The sequence below is a fragment of the Anopheles darlingi genome, chromosome 2, assembly GCF_943734745.1.
Source record: "Anopheles darlingi chromosome 2, idAnoDarlMG_H_01, whole genome shotgun sequence".
Classification (NCBI taxonomy): Eukaryota; Metazoa; Arthropoda; class Insecta; order Diptera; family Culicidae; genus Anopheles; species Anopheles darlingi.
The window spans coordinates 68313478-68330183 of NC_064874.1; the positions used below are offsets into that span (position 1 = coordinate 68313478).

The 16706-nt window shown below is 50.4% G+C and overlaps 1 protein-coding gene across 2 annotated transcripts; it reads right to left on the reverse strand.

Moving 5' to 3' along the window:
- Positions 1 to 14039: 14039 nt before the first annotated feature.
- LOC125952451 (DET1- and DDB1-associated protein 1) lies at positions 14040 to 16497 on the reverse strand. 2 transcript variants are annotated; one of them, XR_007468812.1, is made up of 5 exons: positions 16201 to 16497; positions 15965 to 16103; positions 15833 to 15894; positions 14497 to 15752; positions 14040 to 14404 (listed from the first exon to the last, which is right to left on the reverse strand). XR_007468812.1 is itself a non-coding variant. In XM_049681913.1 (4 exons), exons 1-4 carry the CDS (start codon positions 16201 to 16203, stop codon positions 15660 to 15662), a joined length of 297 nt encoding a protein of 98 aa, XP_049537870.1. In that variant the 5' UTR covers positions 16204 to 16497; the 3' UTR covers positions 14470 to 15659. The 2 variants fall into 2 exon arrangements, 1 of the variants encoding a protein (XP_049537870.1); XM_049681913.1 differs by lacking the exon at positions 14040 to 14404 and having other exon boundaries at positions 14470 to 15752.
- Positions 16498 to 16706: the final 209 nt, after the last annotated feature.

Consider the following 16706-nt stretch of genomic DNA (forward strand, 5'->3'; position numbering starts at 1 on the left):
ACGGGCGCGAGCTAGCGAAAAAAAATCATTGGATTGGGGCAACGAGAGGCACCACCGGACTCGTTCTCGGGACTAGCAGATGATTGTTTGGCGCGCGCGCGTGTGTGTGTGTGTGTGGTTGTGGCTGGCGTAGGTCAGTTCTCCCCCAAAAAGGAAAGCCGAGAAAGGGAAGGTCAATCCATTTTCGCCGTTAGCCGGCTCGTGGAAAATCTAAATTATAACATCTCCCCTCGGATTGCGGTACGTATTTGGCGTGCAAACATTAAAGCAACGCAGCAACGGCACCGGCAGCTAGCACGGTAGCTGGGCCCTCGGCTCCTGGCAGCTCGCTTTTGCGAGGAAATTATTCACGAATTTCCCTCGAGTGCGAGAGCGTAAAAACCCCGGGTATGGAAACCTTTTCGCATCCCTTCGAAACGAGCATTCGTACACCAGCAGCAGCAGTAGCAGCAAAAAGCCCTTTTGATAAGTTGCCGCCGGGCAGGAGAAGCAGTCATACTAGGGCAGGGTCACCGCGCACGGGGGGGGACCATGGTCGTACTTTGTGTTGTTGGACGTACCATTATTAGTTATGCTGCCAAAAACCCGAACCCGCCAGCAGCAGCACTAGCAGCGGAGCGACGACTAGTCAAGCACAACACCGACCACCCTTTGGTTTGGTGAGAAAGATATGGTTGTGTGTGTGTGTGTGTGTGTGTGTGTGAAAGAGAGATATTGTTGTTGTTTCGCAAAAAGTCCTTTTTGACACTTTCTCAACCACCATCCATCCAAACCTGTTTTCCGCTTTCTTCATCCCCTTTTCGCATCGCAGAAGCTGAGGCCGGGGGGGCCATTTTGAGCCAAGATAGTAACCGGCAACCGGGGGGGGGGCTAAGTGTAAGAACCCTTTCTGTTGCGCGTTGTGTGTGTACATGAAGGGGAGAGGGTGATAGAGGTGGTACAAACTACTATACAAACTATCCCGGTGTGACAGTTTCAGCTCTCACACCTGCTCACACCACGGTGCGATGGATGGAGTTGAAGCTGAACGGAACGGATTGAGAATACCAAAGTGAGCCTGACAAGATGGCGGTGTTTATTTGCGTGCCTGCGTGCGTGTGTGTGTGTGTGTGCTTGAAGGTGAGAAAACTGTCCGTTACCCGACCCTAACCAGACAACCGACGCCGAAGGCATCGAGGACTACGAGCAGTAGTAGTTTTCGGCGGAGGGGTTGGAGTTGTTGCTTCATTATGATCGTACGCCTGGTAACAGACCGGCGTTGCGCTGTGCTAACAAGCGGTCGCTGTTGTTCCCGCGGATCCTTCCGGCACCCGGTTCACTCACTCGTCATTGTGCGCGAGAGGAGGCTGTAAGAGGACTCAGAAGCTGAAAGACGTGCGTCCTTCCGTCGCAAATGCTCTGTTGCGGGCAGTTGCTTTTCAAGAAGGTAGACACGCACGAGCACGGCGCTGGCAATGCACTTGCGTCTGCCTATTATTAGCGTTACGCTTTTCCCCGCGTTGGAAGGTCCACCAGATGGTCCGGTGGTTTGCCGGTGAATCCCGGTCTCACTTGAGGGAACCGCGCAAAAAGCCGCCGGCTGGCCACAATGTTTAATGGCACTCCGTTTGGCAGCAGCAGCGCATCGCCTATGCATTGACCTCGAACCAGCGCTCATGCATCGGACCCGACTCGGTATCGGCAAAGGGATTCCAACAAGGCGCAAAGCACGCCTCTTGCTCATATTTACACACACAAACACACACACACACACACGGTCGTGACCGCCGGCAGTGGATGAATAATTCGTGGATTAGACGGGTTAAAAATAGGCATCCGACATCTTCTTACAGCGGCAACAACGGCGGCGCTGTGATGTGATGCCACATGGGGGAGGTGTGGGGGGGGGGGGTGTATGCATGGGGATGCTACTGAGCATTGCCGAGCACCGCTGGCCACCGACGAGAACGTTAGAAGGACGTGTGCTGTGGCATACTATTGCGCGGGCCCCCGGGAGACCTTTATTTTGACCATCGAACCTCGGTTCAAGCAACTAACCCCCGCAGGGGTGCTCCCCGCCCGATCATCCCTCGGAAACGGATCGAAAGAATGGACTCTTGCTGTCTTCTTATGCTATGTTATCGGTAAGGAGTAAGAGACGCGCTTCAATGGTTATCACAGTTTCGACGAAGGATAACGAAGCTCTTGCACCTTCTTCTAGTTCCCGTATTGATGGCTACATCCGGTAGAGAGCTTTTGTCCATCCATGACAACACTCTACCTGTGGAAAGAACTTTCCTGTAATGCCAAAGCAAGAAGACAACAAACTCCATCACTGATACGGATTCGAAGCCTATCCATATGTCTCGGATAACGCCAGATCAACACCGTTCCGTACATCGAGGGGAGGGGGTTGTGAATCAGAAAAATAAGAATCAACACCCTCCCGTGAGCATGAACGAACGTTCTCGTCCCGTTAGATACCATACATTATGCGCCACAGAAGCCACCTGTTGAGCGTGAGAGAGACTCTCGCGGAAGGTGGACACCCCGCACGCCGACAGGATTCGATCTCTTTAATCCCGTCGTCCTTCCCACTCTGGGCGGCGTTTCACTTACCCTCGGCAGCAAACAATGACAGGATGGTTGGAGGATGCGACGTGCCAACGGAAAAGGGAAGAATCAATAAGCATCAGCATCACCGTGGGAGTAAGGAGCAGATCGAAGCGATCAGGATCAGCAGGACTTCTGCTATTCGCATACACACACACACACACACACACACGCCAGCACATAGAACGTCAACAGGGGACAACAACAATAGACTTGACGTGACAGTATCATCATCATCATCCTTCAGACGCATCATCCTGTCGACCACACACGCCGACGCAATAACGCTGCAGTGTGGGATGTCCGGAGGGAAAAAGGGTGGTAGAGGGTGGTGGTGGAAGGTGGGTTTGTCGGAGATAAAAATAGCCGGGAAAGATAAATCTTCGCAAAATGGTTTCGGACCAGCGAAAGGGAAGCGGCCGCTGGTAGGGTTAATAGCGTCATTACTGACAAAAAACCCCGTCCGCTTCCGCTTTCCACCACCCTCTCGCTCTTCCGTAGTGCTGCGCGTTGGTCAACCCCCATACGCCGTATCGCCATGCAAGCGGCGACCAAAAGACGCGAACAATTACTGTTGCGTTCCTCGGGCCTCTCGATACACGAAGGCACGGCTGGGAAAGAGGGACAGGAGGAGCAAGAGGCAATGCTCGCGATGTTGGGATGATATTTGACGAAAATATCATCGACCATGTCACTCATCAGCGACGGCCGGACGGACCGAATGGCCAAACGGACGAATGATGGTTTTGGTTCCGTTTCGTTTTGCTTGATCCGTGCTATCTCGATCTCTCTCTGTTTGTACAAGCTAGAAAGCGAGACATCTCTTCAACTGGGAGCTTCGTGCGCAAACAATAAAGGCCCTCCCTCCTCCCCTTACGGTTGAGGTACCGGGACACACACAATTAATGCAATGTCTCATTAAGGCGAATCAAAGGACAACGACGCGAGATCATCGCGAACGTCGCGGATCCTAGAACGCAATAACAACCCCAATAAAAGATGGCTCAGCGGTGTGTTCGTGGTGCGGAGTGAATGAAAATGTTTTTTTACCACCACCCGCTATTCCCGCACCCCCAACCCCCTTCCCCTACCCGGGTGATCACATTTCGGTGGTGACCTTTCGCAAACGGACCTCGAACGGACCACTCCCCCCCCTCCGAATCCCGATGGTATTCTGTTTCATTATTATTTTAATTTGGTTCTCACTCGGTCACCGTCGACTGAGGCGAACCGTCCTGCGACGCAATTTTTGTGCCCGGTGGCCTGAAAGATACCACAGCAACAGCCAAACAGAAATGAAATGAAAGGGAACATAAACAAGAGAAGAGTCTCCCACACACCACATGGGCACTTGTAAACTACGGGCATCATTGTAATGAGTTAAGCAAACGACAGTCAAAATAGCCGAAATATCGAGGTAACTAATATCATTTCACGCATAATCATACGCGACACAAACCCCGAACGGTGTCTAATGAGTGTCGCAAGGGAGCACACTACTCTCTGTTGTTGTTGTTGTTGTTGTTGCTGGGACGGAAAATCATAAATTTTCAACCCTGCCGTGATCTCTCGTTCTATTACAATGGATTGTGTTCGGTTGTGATCACCGTCAACTTCTCGCACGCGAACTCATCCCATACAAACTCATCCCTCCCCCAACAACTGTCTGCGGTCGTTGCTGCTGCGATTGCGATTCGCGAGCGTAATGCATTTGTGAATAACCTAATCAGTGTTCGCCCTGACATTGATCAAATTTGTCACGTCACGTGGTATGGTGAGGCCTCACCAAAACCTCACTCCGGTATCCAGCCTGCCATGGCTACTAGGGCAACCTGCAGCTTGGCCTTTCGTAACACGTTTTCGAATGTGCGCGTGTGTGTGTGTGTCTATGCTTACAAATCGGGACCACCGCTCGCAACCGGTGGCAACATGGAAATAGTCAAATGTAAAATATGCATGCTACCGCCCTCTCCTCCCACCTCCTATGCTCCCTGGCCTGGCCTCGTGGCTCGACCACGTCACGCTATTGGGAACCGGGGGCCATTTCAAATGGAACCTGCCAGCTGCCGTGCTTTGGCGCATTAAGCATTGAAGGAAGAGAGAGAGAGAGAGGGAGGTTGTGTTGCAGGAGTGTGGTGGGAGCGAAAAATAAATTGAAATAAAAAGAACACGAAGGGAGAGAGAGAGAGGAAGAAAAATCCTCGCCGAGGTCCCCTTCTCAACAGGTCTAGGAGGCACGGTCACGCCAACGGAACCGCGGAGCAACAGGCGGCTGGTGGCCCGGACCGGCCCGAACACGGTGAGAGGGGGAGGTGGGTCTGAGTGGTGGTGTGGCGCTCGAGGAAAACACGATTTAGTAGCCGAGAATGCGGAAAATCAAGGGAAAAAGATTATGTGACAACTGGCAGCCGTCAGCAAATCAGCGCGATTTGATTAGCACACATGTGTAATGCGTGTGAGCGTACGTGCGTGTGTGCGTGCGTGCGTGCGTTCGTATGTGTTTGAGCGCCCCCCTCCCTTTGCGCACCAGCGAGCGCCAGGTTTTTGGGGGTGGGGGGCGACGAGACGAAACTGGGGAGGCAGGAATGTGATGAAAATAGAACAATCAAAGTTATAATGATCGCACATACGTTCCTTTTCTCGCTGTCTCTCTGTTCCTACCATAAACACACACACACACACACACACACACACACACAGGCACACAGGCATACGGCAGCGAGCAATATGGCTTGGCTTTGTTGCCTAAAAATAAGAATAATGGACATGATTCGTTTGATCAACTCATGCTTTCCCGTACGTGAGTCGTAGGGTTGAAATTAAATTAACTTCACATTTACTGTCATGAAATGAATTACAATCAATGAAATCAGAACCGTATTAGGATCGGCGAGTTTTGTATTACTTCGATGGAGGCGCCTGGTTGCTAATGGAGACGCCTGGTAGTTCACAATTTCCTGTGACCATAATGCACAAATCGCACATCGTTGCACAGCGAAATGATCTGCGAAATGATATGTTTGGTAACAAGACCAGAAGGAACTAATGAGGAGAGGATTTTGATGTTATTCGCACCGCTAAATGATAATCTAATCGATTATTTGTTTCCACATTTTTCAAGCGTCGTCCATAGAGCGTGCGTGTGTGTGTGTGTGTGTGTTGGATAATGTTGTGGCGTTGCGGAATTGGGAAATATGTGAGCCATATTCCGGATACCACCGGATTACCATTTCATGGCTGTTAAACGGCTTATTCTACATGATTTACGGCGAGATAGATAATTCATCGAGTCGACGCATAATCCGCGGCCGGATTTCAAGCTGCCAAGCTGTGTGGCGACACAGAGTGGGCAGGAGCAGGGAAGCAGCAGCGAGCGTGATCATAAAAATCGTTTCAGCATTACAACAGTGCGATTTCCACGAAGCAGACAACCACTCACCACACTAGTCATCGATGACCGTGGGCGGTTCATCGAACCGGTTTCAACGGAGACGAAACGGGGCAGAGTTCGAGAAATATCCCGTTTGTGGAATGGAGCGGACATCCGAGCAGGAAGGAAATTGATCTATTCCGTTCCCATGTCCATGTCCGTGTCCGTGTTCGTGTGATCCCTTACGACGCATGTAAACGGACACACATTTGCATGTGAATCGCGTTCGTTTTCAGCGCTCCATCCGTCCATCGATATTCGAACGCCTGTTTGGGGTTGGGGAAATCGATTTTCCGAAGTAGCAACAACAACAGCGAAAAAAAAATCTAGCAGGAAAAACACAACACAACGAATGCTTTGGGGATGAGCCGTAACGTAAGCAACATATTGTTTTCGCTGCCGCTGGCCGACGGAGGATTATGCGTCGTGTGCGTTTGGATCGAAGCGGTCTCAATGGCAGAAGACGGATTCCGGATTCGCTCGAGGCGTACATTCGCATCTGAACCGAACCTTTGCCTCGCGTGAACTCTACAGATCGTGACCGTTTACAGACAGCAGCAACAGCAACAGCAACAGCAACAGCAACAGCAGTAGTGCCGCATTATCATTCGATTAGCCGTTGGAACCATTTGTCAAGATTTGTGGCGATGATAGAGGAGGCGCGAGGTACGACGCCGGATGCCGAATGCAAAATGGACGAGCGCGCGAGCTACCATTAAGGGGTAGAGTTAATGTTACCGAACGGTCGATCCTCAGCCGCTCGATGCTCAGAGTAGGGCTCAGGCTGGCAACGCGGCAAGCCGGGATCAAACCTATCGTTTGGGGATCAAGAAGTTTTGGGCCATATTTGTGTGCTAGCGTGCGTGTGTGTGTGTTCCTCGTCGCTTAGTCGCTATTTGTTTTACACATTCAGGGCCATTTTGTAGCCGAACGCCGACCGAGTCCGAATATGCTGTCCGTCCCCGCCCGGGGTCCTGTTCAACAAACCAATGTACAAGAACGGCGTTCCGTTGCTATGTCGCGATGCTTGCTGCTCTTTTGCGGACGCTTCCATTGGCGCTTGGTATGCAAAGAACCATTGTGCCTTATGTGAAATGAAAGAGTGCTAGCTTGAAGCATAACTTGGCAGGGAATATGTAAGCTAGATAAGCGAGAGGCAACATCAAGCAACAAGATGGCATTACGCTGCCACTGTACAGCATAGTAGGGGCGGGAAAAAGCTGGAAGGACGTGGAAACATTTGGCAACAAAAAACGAACTCAAACGAAGGAATGAAGGAACGAACGAACGAACGAACGAACGAATTTGGAAACGTTTTTGCACTCAAACAGCAAACCGTTGCAGACACGTTGCAACGGTAGCGGTTCGGAATATCGAATTCTGCGTCATGAAAACCAGATCATCAAACGGGAACCGAACTGCCGGCTGGTTCACGTCAGCTGGTGGCCGTTTACGGTCGATCCCGAAAGCGAGATGAAGGCGTATGAGTGTATGAGATAGAGCAATATAGAGAGATAGAAGAGAGAGAGAGAGAGAGAGAGAGAGAGAGAGAGAGAGAGAGAGAGAGAGAGAGAGAGAGAGAGAGAGAGAGAGAGAGAGAGAGAGAGAGAGAGAGAGAGAGAGAGAGAGAGAGAGAGAGAGAGAGAGAGAGGGGGGGTCCACGGAGTACTGGGAGGGTGGAAAAGTGGGCAATGGCACAGATACGGATACGAACGGGTACAACAACAACAGTAACAAACAACATGAACAACAACAGTAACAAGGTAGAAAAAAAAACCGTGGGAAAAAAAACGGACACGGGGGCCAACTAGAACGACTGTACGAGCCGAAAGGATTAGGCCGCCTCTAATCCTACGGCCGGCAGGAAAAAGGGAGGGAGAGATTTTCATACATTTTGAATCGGTTGCCGATGGCGCCGCTTCGGGTTCCTCTGTCTGCGTCACCGCGTGCTAAATGCTGCGCTTTCGCGGGCCACCACGATGGCGACGCTGCTGACGCTGGTCGGGCTGACGACGAGAGCAAAAAAAAACTGCACAATCTGGCGGCCGCTCGAACTGACGCTCGTTGCCTCTCCGGGGCGAAAACAATTGGCGTCGCTCTAGAGCGAGTAATTGTGCCTCACACTTTCACACGCACGCACACACACAAACACACACAGGCGCACTCACAAACACTTCGCAATCGCAAGCGCGCTGGAGCACCACACCGGGATAAAGTAACACCATCAACACCGATGACGACACGCGGATGCCAGCAGCCAGCGTCCGGCGTCCGGAGCAGGAGAATGGACCCAAACGGACACAATGCGATCGCCTACACTTACACACACTAACACAAATACACACACAGACACACGCACATACGCAGGGATTGATGGAAACTATTTGCGTTAATTTGAATGCTTTTCACGGCTGCCGAGCATCACGCTCTATCTCTTTTTTTTCTGCCTCACTCCTTCTCTCTCCAATTATATGTTGCGCTTAATCAGCCACGGCGACGGCTGCACATCACTCAGGCAGACCTCCGCACAACGACCACACACGCACCTACACACTCGTGTACACGCACGATCACTACACTGGCGGAAGAGAAGGGGGTTTAGAGGATTGAAAGAGAATCGGTTTTGAAGGAAGTTCGATGAGCGATGAGCACAATTGGCCCCGTCTTTGGCCAACAGCATAAGATCATTCATCCGTTCGCTATGCTGCTGCCACTGTAGATCGAAACATGCTCTTCACCCTTGGCGCCGTCTTTTGCGAGAAAATGTCCTAATCATTCCTCGGTTCGGTGAACACTTGTTAACACACACGCGCGCGTTCCACTTTGGTCTGTGGTCGAATTCGTACGAACAACATACACGCACACACGAGACGAGTGGACCAAACGAGAGCTAATGAATTGCCCTGCCACCCTCCGTGTCTAAACTAACGGCAGATGAGTTAGGATCGCGAAAACATCTTTTTCCCCGGGAATCTCGCGGCACTATCTCGAGCGCGCGCTCTCTCTCTCTCTCTCTCTCTCTCTTTCTGTCTCTCTCTCTCCCGAACTGACGCCCCGTAAAGAAGGAAGCGCGGAAAGGAGGTGGACCGCCCGAGCAACGAGGGCACAAGAGTGAAAACAAATATTTTCACTTTCGATTGCAATCGTCGCCGTCAGCAGCGTGGGGTGGGGTGCGGTCCGGTGGGAGGGGATCTTCGCGGGCGCGAGTCGTACTTTGCTCGCCTCGAAATCGAAAATATGTTGCCACGCGTCGGCGGCAAAACACGGCAGCGGTGAGCTGAGGAAGGTGGGAGGGATGGGGATCAAGCCAGCCACAAGGAATTCGGGGTAGCACCCTCGATTGAGACGAACGCGCGGGTCGTTCGTTCGCTTGAGAGCTGCGAAACGATGAAAATAGTGATGATTAAGTTACGCGCAAGGCGTAGGGCTGTGCTATCACCCTTTTCCTCCCCCGGGCTTTCTTCTCTAAATCAGCGGCAATTCTGCTGTTAAGTAAATCGATCCACTCAACCGCTTTCACGCTCTGTTGGCAACGATAACGAGGCTGGAGTTTGGTGGAAACAGGAAACAGACATTCCCACAGCATCGATATCGAAAAAAACGAAGCAAAACTGTATTAGCAAGAGTTGTGCAAATCATAAGTTACCCCGCCACGGGGTGGAGTGGGGTGGGCAGAGAGTAGAGGGCACATAAACGCCGCGGACACCACATAAGCATGAGCAGCAGCAGCAGCAGCAGCAGCAGCAACAGTGGGGAAAAGATCGTGGTGTATAGCAGAGGTAGGCGGTGAGGCCAGAAAGGCCGAGTGTTATTTTTAGAAACGCGTCGGTCGGTCTTTGCTCACTCGCTCTCATCATCTCATACCCCCCCCCCCCCCCCCCCACTAACCTTCCTCCTACTTCCTTTCTTCTGCTTCACCGAAAAGCGCCTTTCGCAATTTGTACGCACACTCTAACACAGGCACACGCGGGCGCGCAGACAAACAAACGCGGAGGATTGTTCACAACAAGCGATCGAGATCACTGCTTTAATATCGCTCACAAACACCACCGTCCGCGTAGTGTGTGCCGTCTTGAATCCCAGACAACCGACTCCGATCTAGTATTCCATGTCCATGACGTCCCTAGACGAGTGTCGATTGCAGAGATTACGGAATGCTGGAGCTACACAATGCTGTTAACCACTCCCGGAGGGTACATCGTTATGGTTTTGTTTGCTTCGTCCCGGGGACACTGGGCAGTCCGGAACATGGGAATACTACATAGTGGAAGTAATAGTAGTAGTAGGGGCACTGTAGTGTGATACATCGGTTTTCGACCGAGCCGATTGCCAGCTGAAGAAGAGGGGGTAGCAGCTTCATTCATCGATCATCGTCATTATCCGCGCTGATCCGTAACGCCATGCCAGCAGCACACCTGCTCCCGCCAACAGGGTCAACATACGCAAGGTGGTGCTGGTGGTGGTGGTGGTGGTGATGAGAGGTAGCGCGGAGAAGACGATATGACGAAGGCGAAGGCGTTGGATGACCCAACGCTACCCTCGTCGCCGCTGTCACCTTTAGGTTTCCCCACACGACCGCACACACACACACACACAGACACAGTTGATGGCCGGCCGAAAGTACGATGCACGCACGCGAGGCCAAAAAGACACCGGCACTCACACTCGGGCTCGCACGGACACACCAAGGACCAGCCCGAAACCGTTCCCAAAACGAAAATCACAAACTCCCACCGTTGCCAGCCAGTTTCCACAGTAACCGAGCCGCCCGTCGATCGTCGTGATCCTTTGCATATTGACAAAGTGCAGAACCGTGGGTGGGGGGATGGAGGAAGGACCAGCTGCGCACCATCATCCCGAGCACTCCCCTTTATGCTTCACATTACAACGCCCCACTACAACAACAACAACGAAAACCAAACAACGAAACTGTGTGCACAGCCGGGGAAAAGGTCTGCCATCTTTGCTCTACCTTCGATTTCGCAACGTCAGCTACACGGCCAACGTCGACCCGCGACGACGAACACGGCGTTGGTCCGCGACAAGTGCCGGATGTGCGAAACGGAACTGCCTGAGTGCAGACACAGCATCAGCAGCAGCAGCAACAACAATAACAGTAGTAGTAGCAGTAGCAGCAACAGCAGCAGCAGCAGGTGGTGTGTTGGTGGCGGAAGGTGGCGTTCACGGTGGCGTTCCGAAGCCGGGTTCTGCGTAACGCGACACGGTGCTGGGCACGTTCGACGCGTTCAAACACTCACGATCTACTGACGATGGCCGCCGAACGTTCGCTCGCTGGCTGGCTGGCTGGCTGGTTGGCTGGTTGGCTGGTTGGTTGACTTGGTTGCTGGCCGCCCTTTCGATACTCCTGGCAATCCGAGGATAGCGTGTCGACGACGACGCAACGCGCGCGTGAGTTACCTCGTGGGAGTGCTACTCTCTCCGTGGGAAAGATGGGAGCGCATCGCCACCATCATCATCATCAACATCCAAATCATCATCAGTGCCATTTGTGTCAGAGAGAGAGAGAGAGAAAGGGAGAGAGAAAGAGAGTAAGAGTAACACACTGACACAATTTCGCGTTCGCCGCACACCACCTCGAGACTACTGGCATCTACTACGGGGAGAAGAAGAGAATCCCGCACCACCGAGCCTCCCCACCAATACCCACTCGCGCCCCACCCGGGAAGTCCCTGTTTGTCGTATGGAATCGAAGCGCGAATCCAGCGGGATCCAGCGCGGACGGACGGACAGGGGCGTGCGTGGACTGGCGGTGCCGCGACACGTGGACGCCAATGGAAATGTGGACTGTTGTGTGGGCCAGCGCGACACGGCCACACAGTCGAGGGAGCGTTTCGGACCAATCGTAATGGACACGTAATCAGTTAGGCGGCAAACGCGGTGGCGTCCCACGGGCCCAACGACAAATGGGTGGAGTGGCGAGGAGATAGTTTGGAAGCGTAAGGGATTCTTATGGCGCTGGGGTTCGAGGATACGCTCCGGAATAAATTTTCTGGCTTATGTAAGTGCTCGCGCAGTCACCACCACCGGATGGATTGGTTAACCGTCCGTTTTCCGTCGGAATTGGACTGCATTTCGGAAACACAATTCGCCGGAATAAACGACCGTAACGAGGTTGCTGGGAAGATATATGGTAAGATACTTCGATCGGCCCTAATTACTGTTTCCGGTTCGTCACGGAATTTTGCGGACGGTGGTCTGAGCGGCAATATTTCAATTTCCATCCATCGTTGTCGTCATTCGGGTCACGTCGTCCCGTCTGCTCGTTTCAGCAAAAACCAGCTTTGCTATCGAGAATCTCCTTTCCTGGCTTTGCTGTTTGACCTGGTAGGACCGAACAACGCCTTTCTGTTGATTTTCCAAGAAACCAGCAACAGAGACAGAGTACAGAGCCCGCCCGCTCGGTGTATCGGTTGCAAGAGAAATTCCGATTTCATCCCGCCAGCTCAGGTGGTTAGTAGTTGGATGGTGGTTGGTGATACCGCTGCTCCTTGGACAACTCATACTTCCAGCGCTGTTTGATACCACACGGATAAACATTGACTCGCGCCCCCCGCGGCGATAACACACACACATACACACATACAGACGGGCTGTTATGTTTATCTTGCGCCGCTATCCGCAGGTCGTTGTGCTTGGTGGCGAGGATACAATATTTGCCCCACAAACTCCAAGAAACCCGGTGCTAGACACTGTTCCTTTTCCGGTCAATTTTCCGGTCGGGTTCCATACGGTCTGACCTGACCGCGCTGAAGGACCAAAAGTTTTTTACAACGATCCAGCTGGTGAGATTGGTTCCGGTTGGTACCAAGTCGTTGGTAGCGGTAGCGGCACTTGTGATGACCCGGGGCCTCGTTCGTCCTCGTCGGCCATCATCGGTCGTCCTCGTCGTCGACATTGTCGTTGTAGTTGTGGTAGTTGCGTCGCCTTTGAGCGATATTTATTATTAACCACCTGTTTGTCACTCGTTAGGGACCACCGTCCGTGTCGGTTCAACAAACAGCGGCATCAGCAGCAGCAGCAGCAGCAGCAGGAGCTCCCGAAACATCGCCGGAGGCTAAGGAAGCAAGCGAAGAGCGACAGCAAGTGAAAAATGAGAAAAAACAAACGATCCGCCCGATGATTCGACAAGGAGCGACCTACACTACTACTGCACACTAGCATAAAGAGCAGAACCGCCGAGGCCACTACCAGCGATGAGTGTCCACGCTCCTTTCATCCAGCGTGGCAAATGGCGTGTGTTGGTATGTGTGGTCGGACGAGACAGTCACCGAAAACCATGATGGGGGCTCCTCAACACCAAGAAGAGAATGGAAGACTCTCTTTGATGAGAGAATGAGTGCCCGACGGCGAGTGCGCCTCCATTTCCATTTCCGTTTTTCGAAAGAGCGCCTGTAGAGAGACATATGTTTATGTCTTTTGTTGCATCCGATATCCGATTCGTGTGGGTGGCTGGCTGCTCGATGGTTGTGCGTGTGGGATGGTGGGTGACCCGACGTCGTCCATTAACCTCCGCGTAAGCCGTGTTGAAATAGGAGACGATGGACAAGGGTGGAGTAGTTGCGCCGGGAGTGGTATAAGGATGCATTTGACGGATGTTCATGAACCTTCTTCACTCAAGGAGTGTCCGCATGAGAACCAAACGCCGATAGGAGTAAAAGAGAAATAACGAGGAAGAGAAGTAGGATAGTTGCGCCGGCTCCAGCCATTCAGCTCTCTTGAGGGAATCGCGAATTTCAAGCTCGAAACGAAATTCAAATTTCATTTCTACATAATAAAAGAACCAAATCAGCCGACAAAGCAGTTTGTATCGGCACTTCTTCTGTAGGTCCCATTATGTAAGCGATAGTTAAGACGACCCGGTAATAGGGATACGCTTGAAACTAGAATTCTTTCGGTTTTTTTTTTTGTATTTCCGATACTAACAGCAAAAACGTATCTGTTTCTTCGATCCCGAATCCTTAGTCACCAACGACTTTTTGGTACACAATTTTCTTGACCCTAATACCTTTTATTTTCTTTAATTTGGGGGCTGAGATTACCAGCACTCACGGTGAACTTGTTAATCGTTATTGCAAAGCCCATCTGGAATTTGGTTGCGAAACTGGACATTCTGTAAAAAGTTTCACAAAAGTAGTACTCGTGTGGATAGAACATCTCAAAAGTTAAAAATTACTGAAAAATCGACCACTTGAACGTGCACGATTAACATTCACCGGAACAAAGAAAGTAAGGACCATAGGCGTCGACAATATTCTGTGGCGTACGGTACACGATCTTGAGTGCATGACGAGTCGTCATAAATGTCTCGACGGTATTCCTCGCTCAAAAGATCGTCGCACCTTTCCCATATGCAAAGTGTATCTGGAACGATAGATTGAATATTCGATCCTTAACTAATACAACATTTAATTACCCTGCGATGTTAAGAAGTACACGCTTATTTGCACCCTTACCACTAAAATTGTCGTAATACAAATAACCCTTTCCTCCAATGGTCTCCGTAAGACTTAATAATGTCGATTTCTTTATTGGTTCATTTCCTGTATTGTAATCCTTCACGATATCGATGCTGGTTCGGAAAATTGGCCTGCAATCCTGAATGCACCATCGATCGATGAGAGCTGTTGCTCCATTTCTGAGAATTATGATACTTGTCGCGTTTGTTGTTTCATAGCAAAAGCACTTCGAGGAGAACACAAGTAAATACTTCTCGATGAGGCGAGTCGGGAACACTTCCAAATTTATACATTGGTTAGGATTATCTTGTTTTATTCGCTTCGAGCAATGTAGAAGTGAAATGGTATTCTGTGCTGTGTTTGCTACTGCGCCACTGTTTGGCCATTAGAGAGGTGAGTTTCTGTAATTAATGTTATCCGGATTGTACAGATGCTTGCGTTGCGATTTTCACAATGTATCGAATCCACACGACACCCACCCAGCGCATAGGAAAGATACTCTTCGATCAGATCTTTTGAAGGCTGGTTGCTGCTTGTAGGAGATGAACAGATATAATAACCAAAAGAAGCGCGAATTCTTACTCAGTTTTCTTATCTAAATAAAGAAAACGAGCTCTTACATCTTAGATTATAAGAAAACAAAAAGAACCTTACTGGACAGTGTAAGTTTACGAGTAGCTAGGAACGGCCAAAGTTCAAGAAAGTTATTCGTAATAAATCGATCCTCGAAGATCTGAGCGATCCTCCGGGAGTGAGACAAATGGCTCTAGCGAGCTTCATTTTTTGAATTGCGAATAGAGAAAGCGAGAAAAATGAATAACTTAACTTACAAACTTATCTATACCGCCCGTACCAATGGGGGAAGCAAAAAATAGGTAAGAAAAGAAGCCGAGCAGGCTGTAATTTGAGCGAACAGGCCGGAAGATGTTGCTACCGAGGGATGACTATTCTGCACTCTGAGACCCTCCGACATGAGAATGATTCAGAGGGTGGAGTTAGCAGGATTAGGAGAAGAGTGTGTGTGCGACCCTGAACAGCACCGCACCGCGGTGTTCACATCCCAAAACGTTTGGTCATACCGCGTAGTATCGTAATATCTAATTCCCCCCTTAGTAGTAATATCCCTCTATTATAGTGTGTACCGTTCTACTGCAGCGCATCTAAGCGCTGTTGCTGTCGCGCGTCTCAAGCCGTGGGCGTTTGCGATACACATCGGAAGAAGGATTTTCCATTTCTCGTTTTTTCGGAGCGTTCTGTATGAAACAAAGAAAGGGCGAACGAGGTCACGTTAGAACGTAAAACAGGAGCCAGATTCATCTTGCCAAGCAATTACCTTTTTCTCCCATTGCTGATGTAGGTATCGAAGGAGAATGTTTTTCTTCTCGCTCACTATCACTACAAAGAGTCATGAGAGATAGTGTAAGTACTCGAGGAGCAAGCAAGGTAGAATCTATCGGCTACTTACCCTGCTCGGAAGGGATATCTGTCGTGGGAACGTAAACCGAAGGCCTTTTCGAGGATATTCTTACGCCGTTCTCGGTGTTGAAGAGCGAGAAGTTTTCCTCGTTGTGGCAGGGTAGATCTTTCAGAAACTCGCTTATAGACTGTGGAGAGATAGACGATGACCACGAAAACATTGACCAACGGGTAGAAAGGAAAGTTTTAAGAAATTCGCTACTTTCAAAATATCTGCTCTATTACCATTTTTCTTCGCTATTGAGGAGTACTTGGCCTTTTGTTCCTGATTTTTGCTTGTTGTCCTCGTGCTAGTTCTGCTGCAGAAGAACAGGTTCGGGTGACGAGGTTGAGGGTGAATTCGGGGCGTCTATTAAGTGCACGCCCTAAACGGATAATTGATTCTTTTCCTACTCAACAGTAAGGCGCTTTTTGGTGAGTTGATAAACCAGAAAATTGATAAAAAGACGAACGATTCACCGAGACAAAAATTCTCAATTTTTTTGTTGACACGTTCGTAGTTGTCCGGATAACGGTCGTATAAGGTAGAACGCAGAGGCACTATTTCATTCTATAAGTCTGTTAAACGACTAACTTATGGTACTGCCAAACAGAGTTCTACGTTTCTGAAGGGTGCAGTGGCGCCTTTTGCCTTTTCATAGCTCGTGAGGTATGCTCGAAAACATCATTTATGACTCTAAAAATAATATGAAAAAGTCAGATTTTGTTCCCAGATGATTTTAAAAAGTTCG

Bases quoted from the DNA above. Each gene is read 5' to 3' on its own strand.
- LOC125952451 (XM_049681913.1), bottom strand. The intron at 15,895-15,964 runs GTAAGTAGCCGA...GACTCTTTGTAG, and splicing joins AGATATCCCTTCCGAGCAGG to TGATAGTGAGCGAGAAGAAA. The intron at 15,753-15,832 runs GTAATTGCTTGG...TGTTTCATACAG, and splicing joins ATCAGCAATGGGAGAAAAAG to AACGCTCCGAAAAAACGAGA.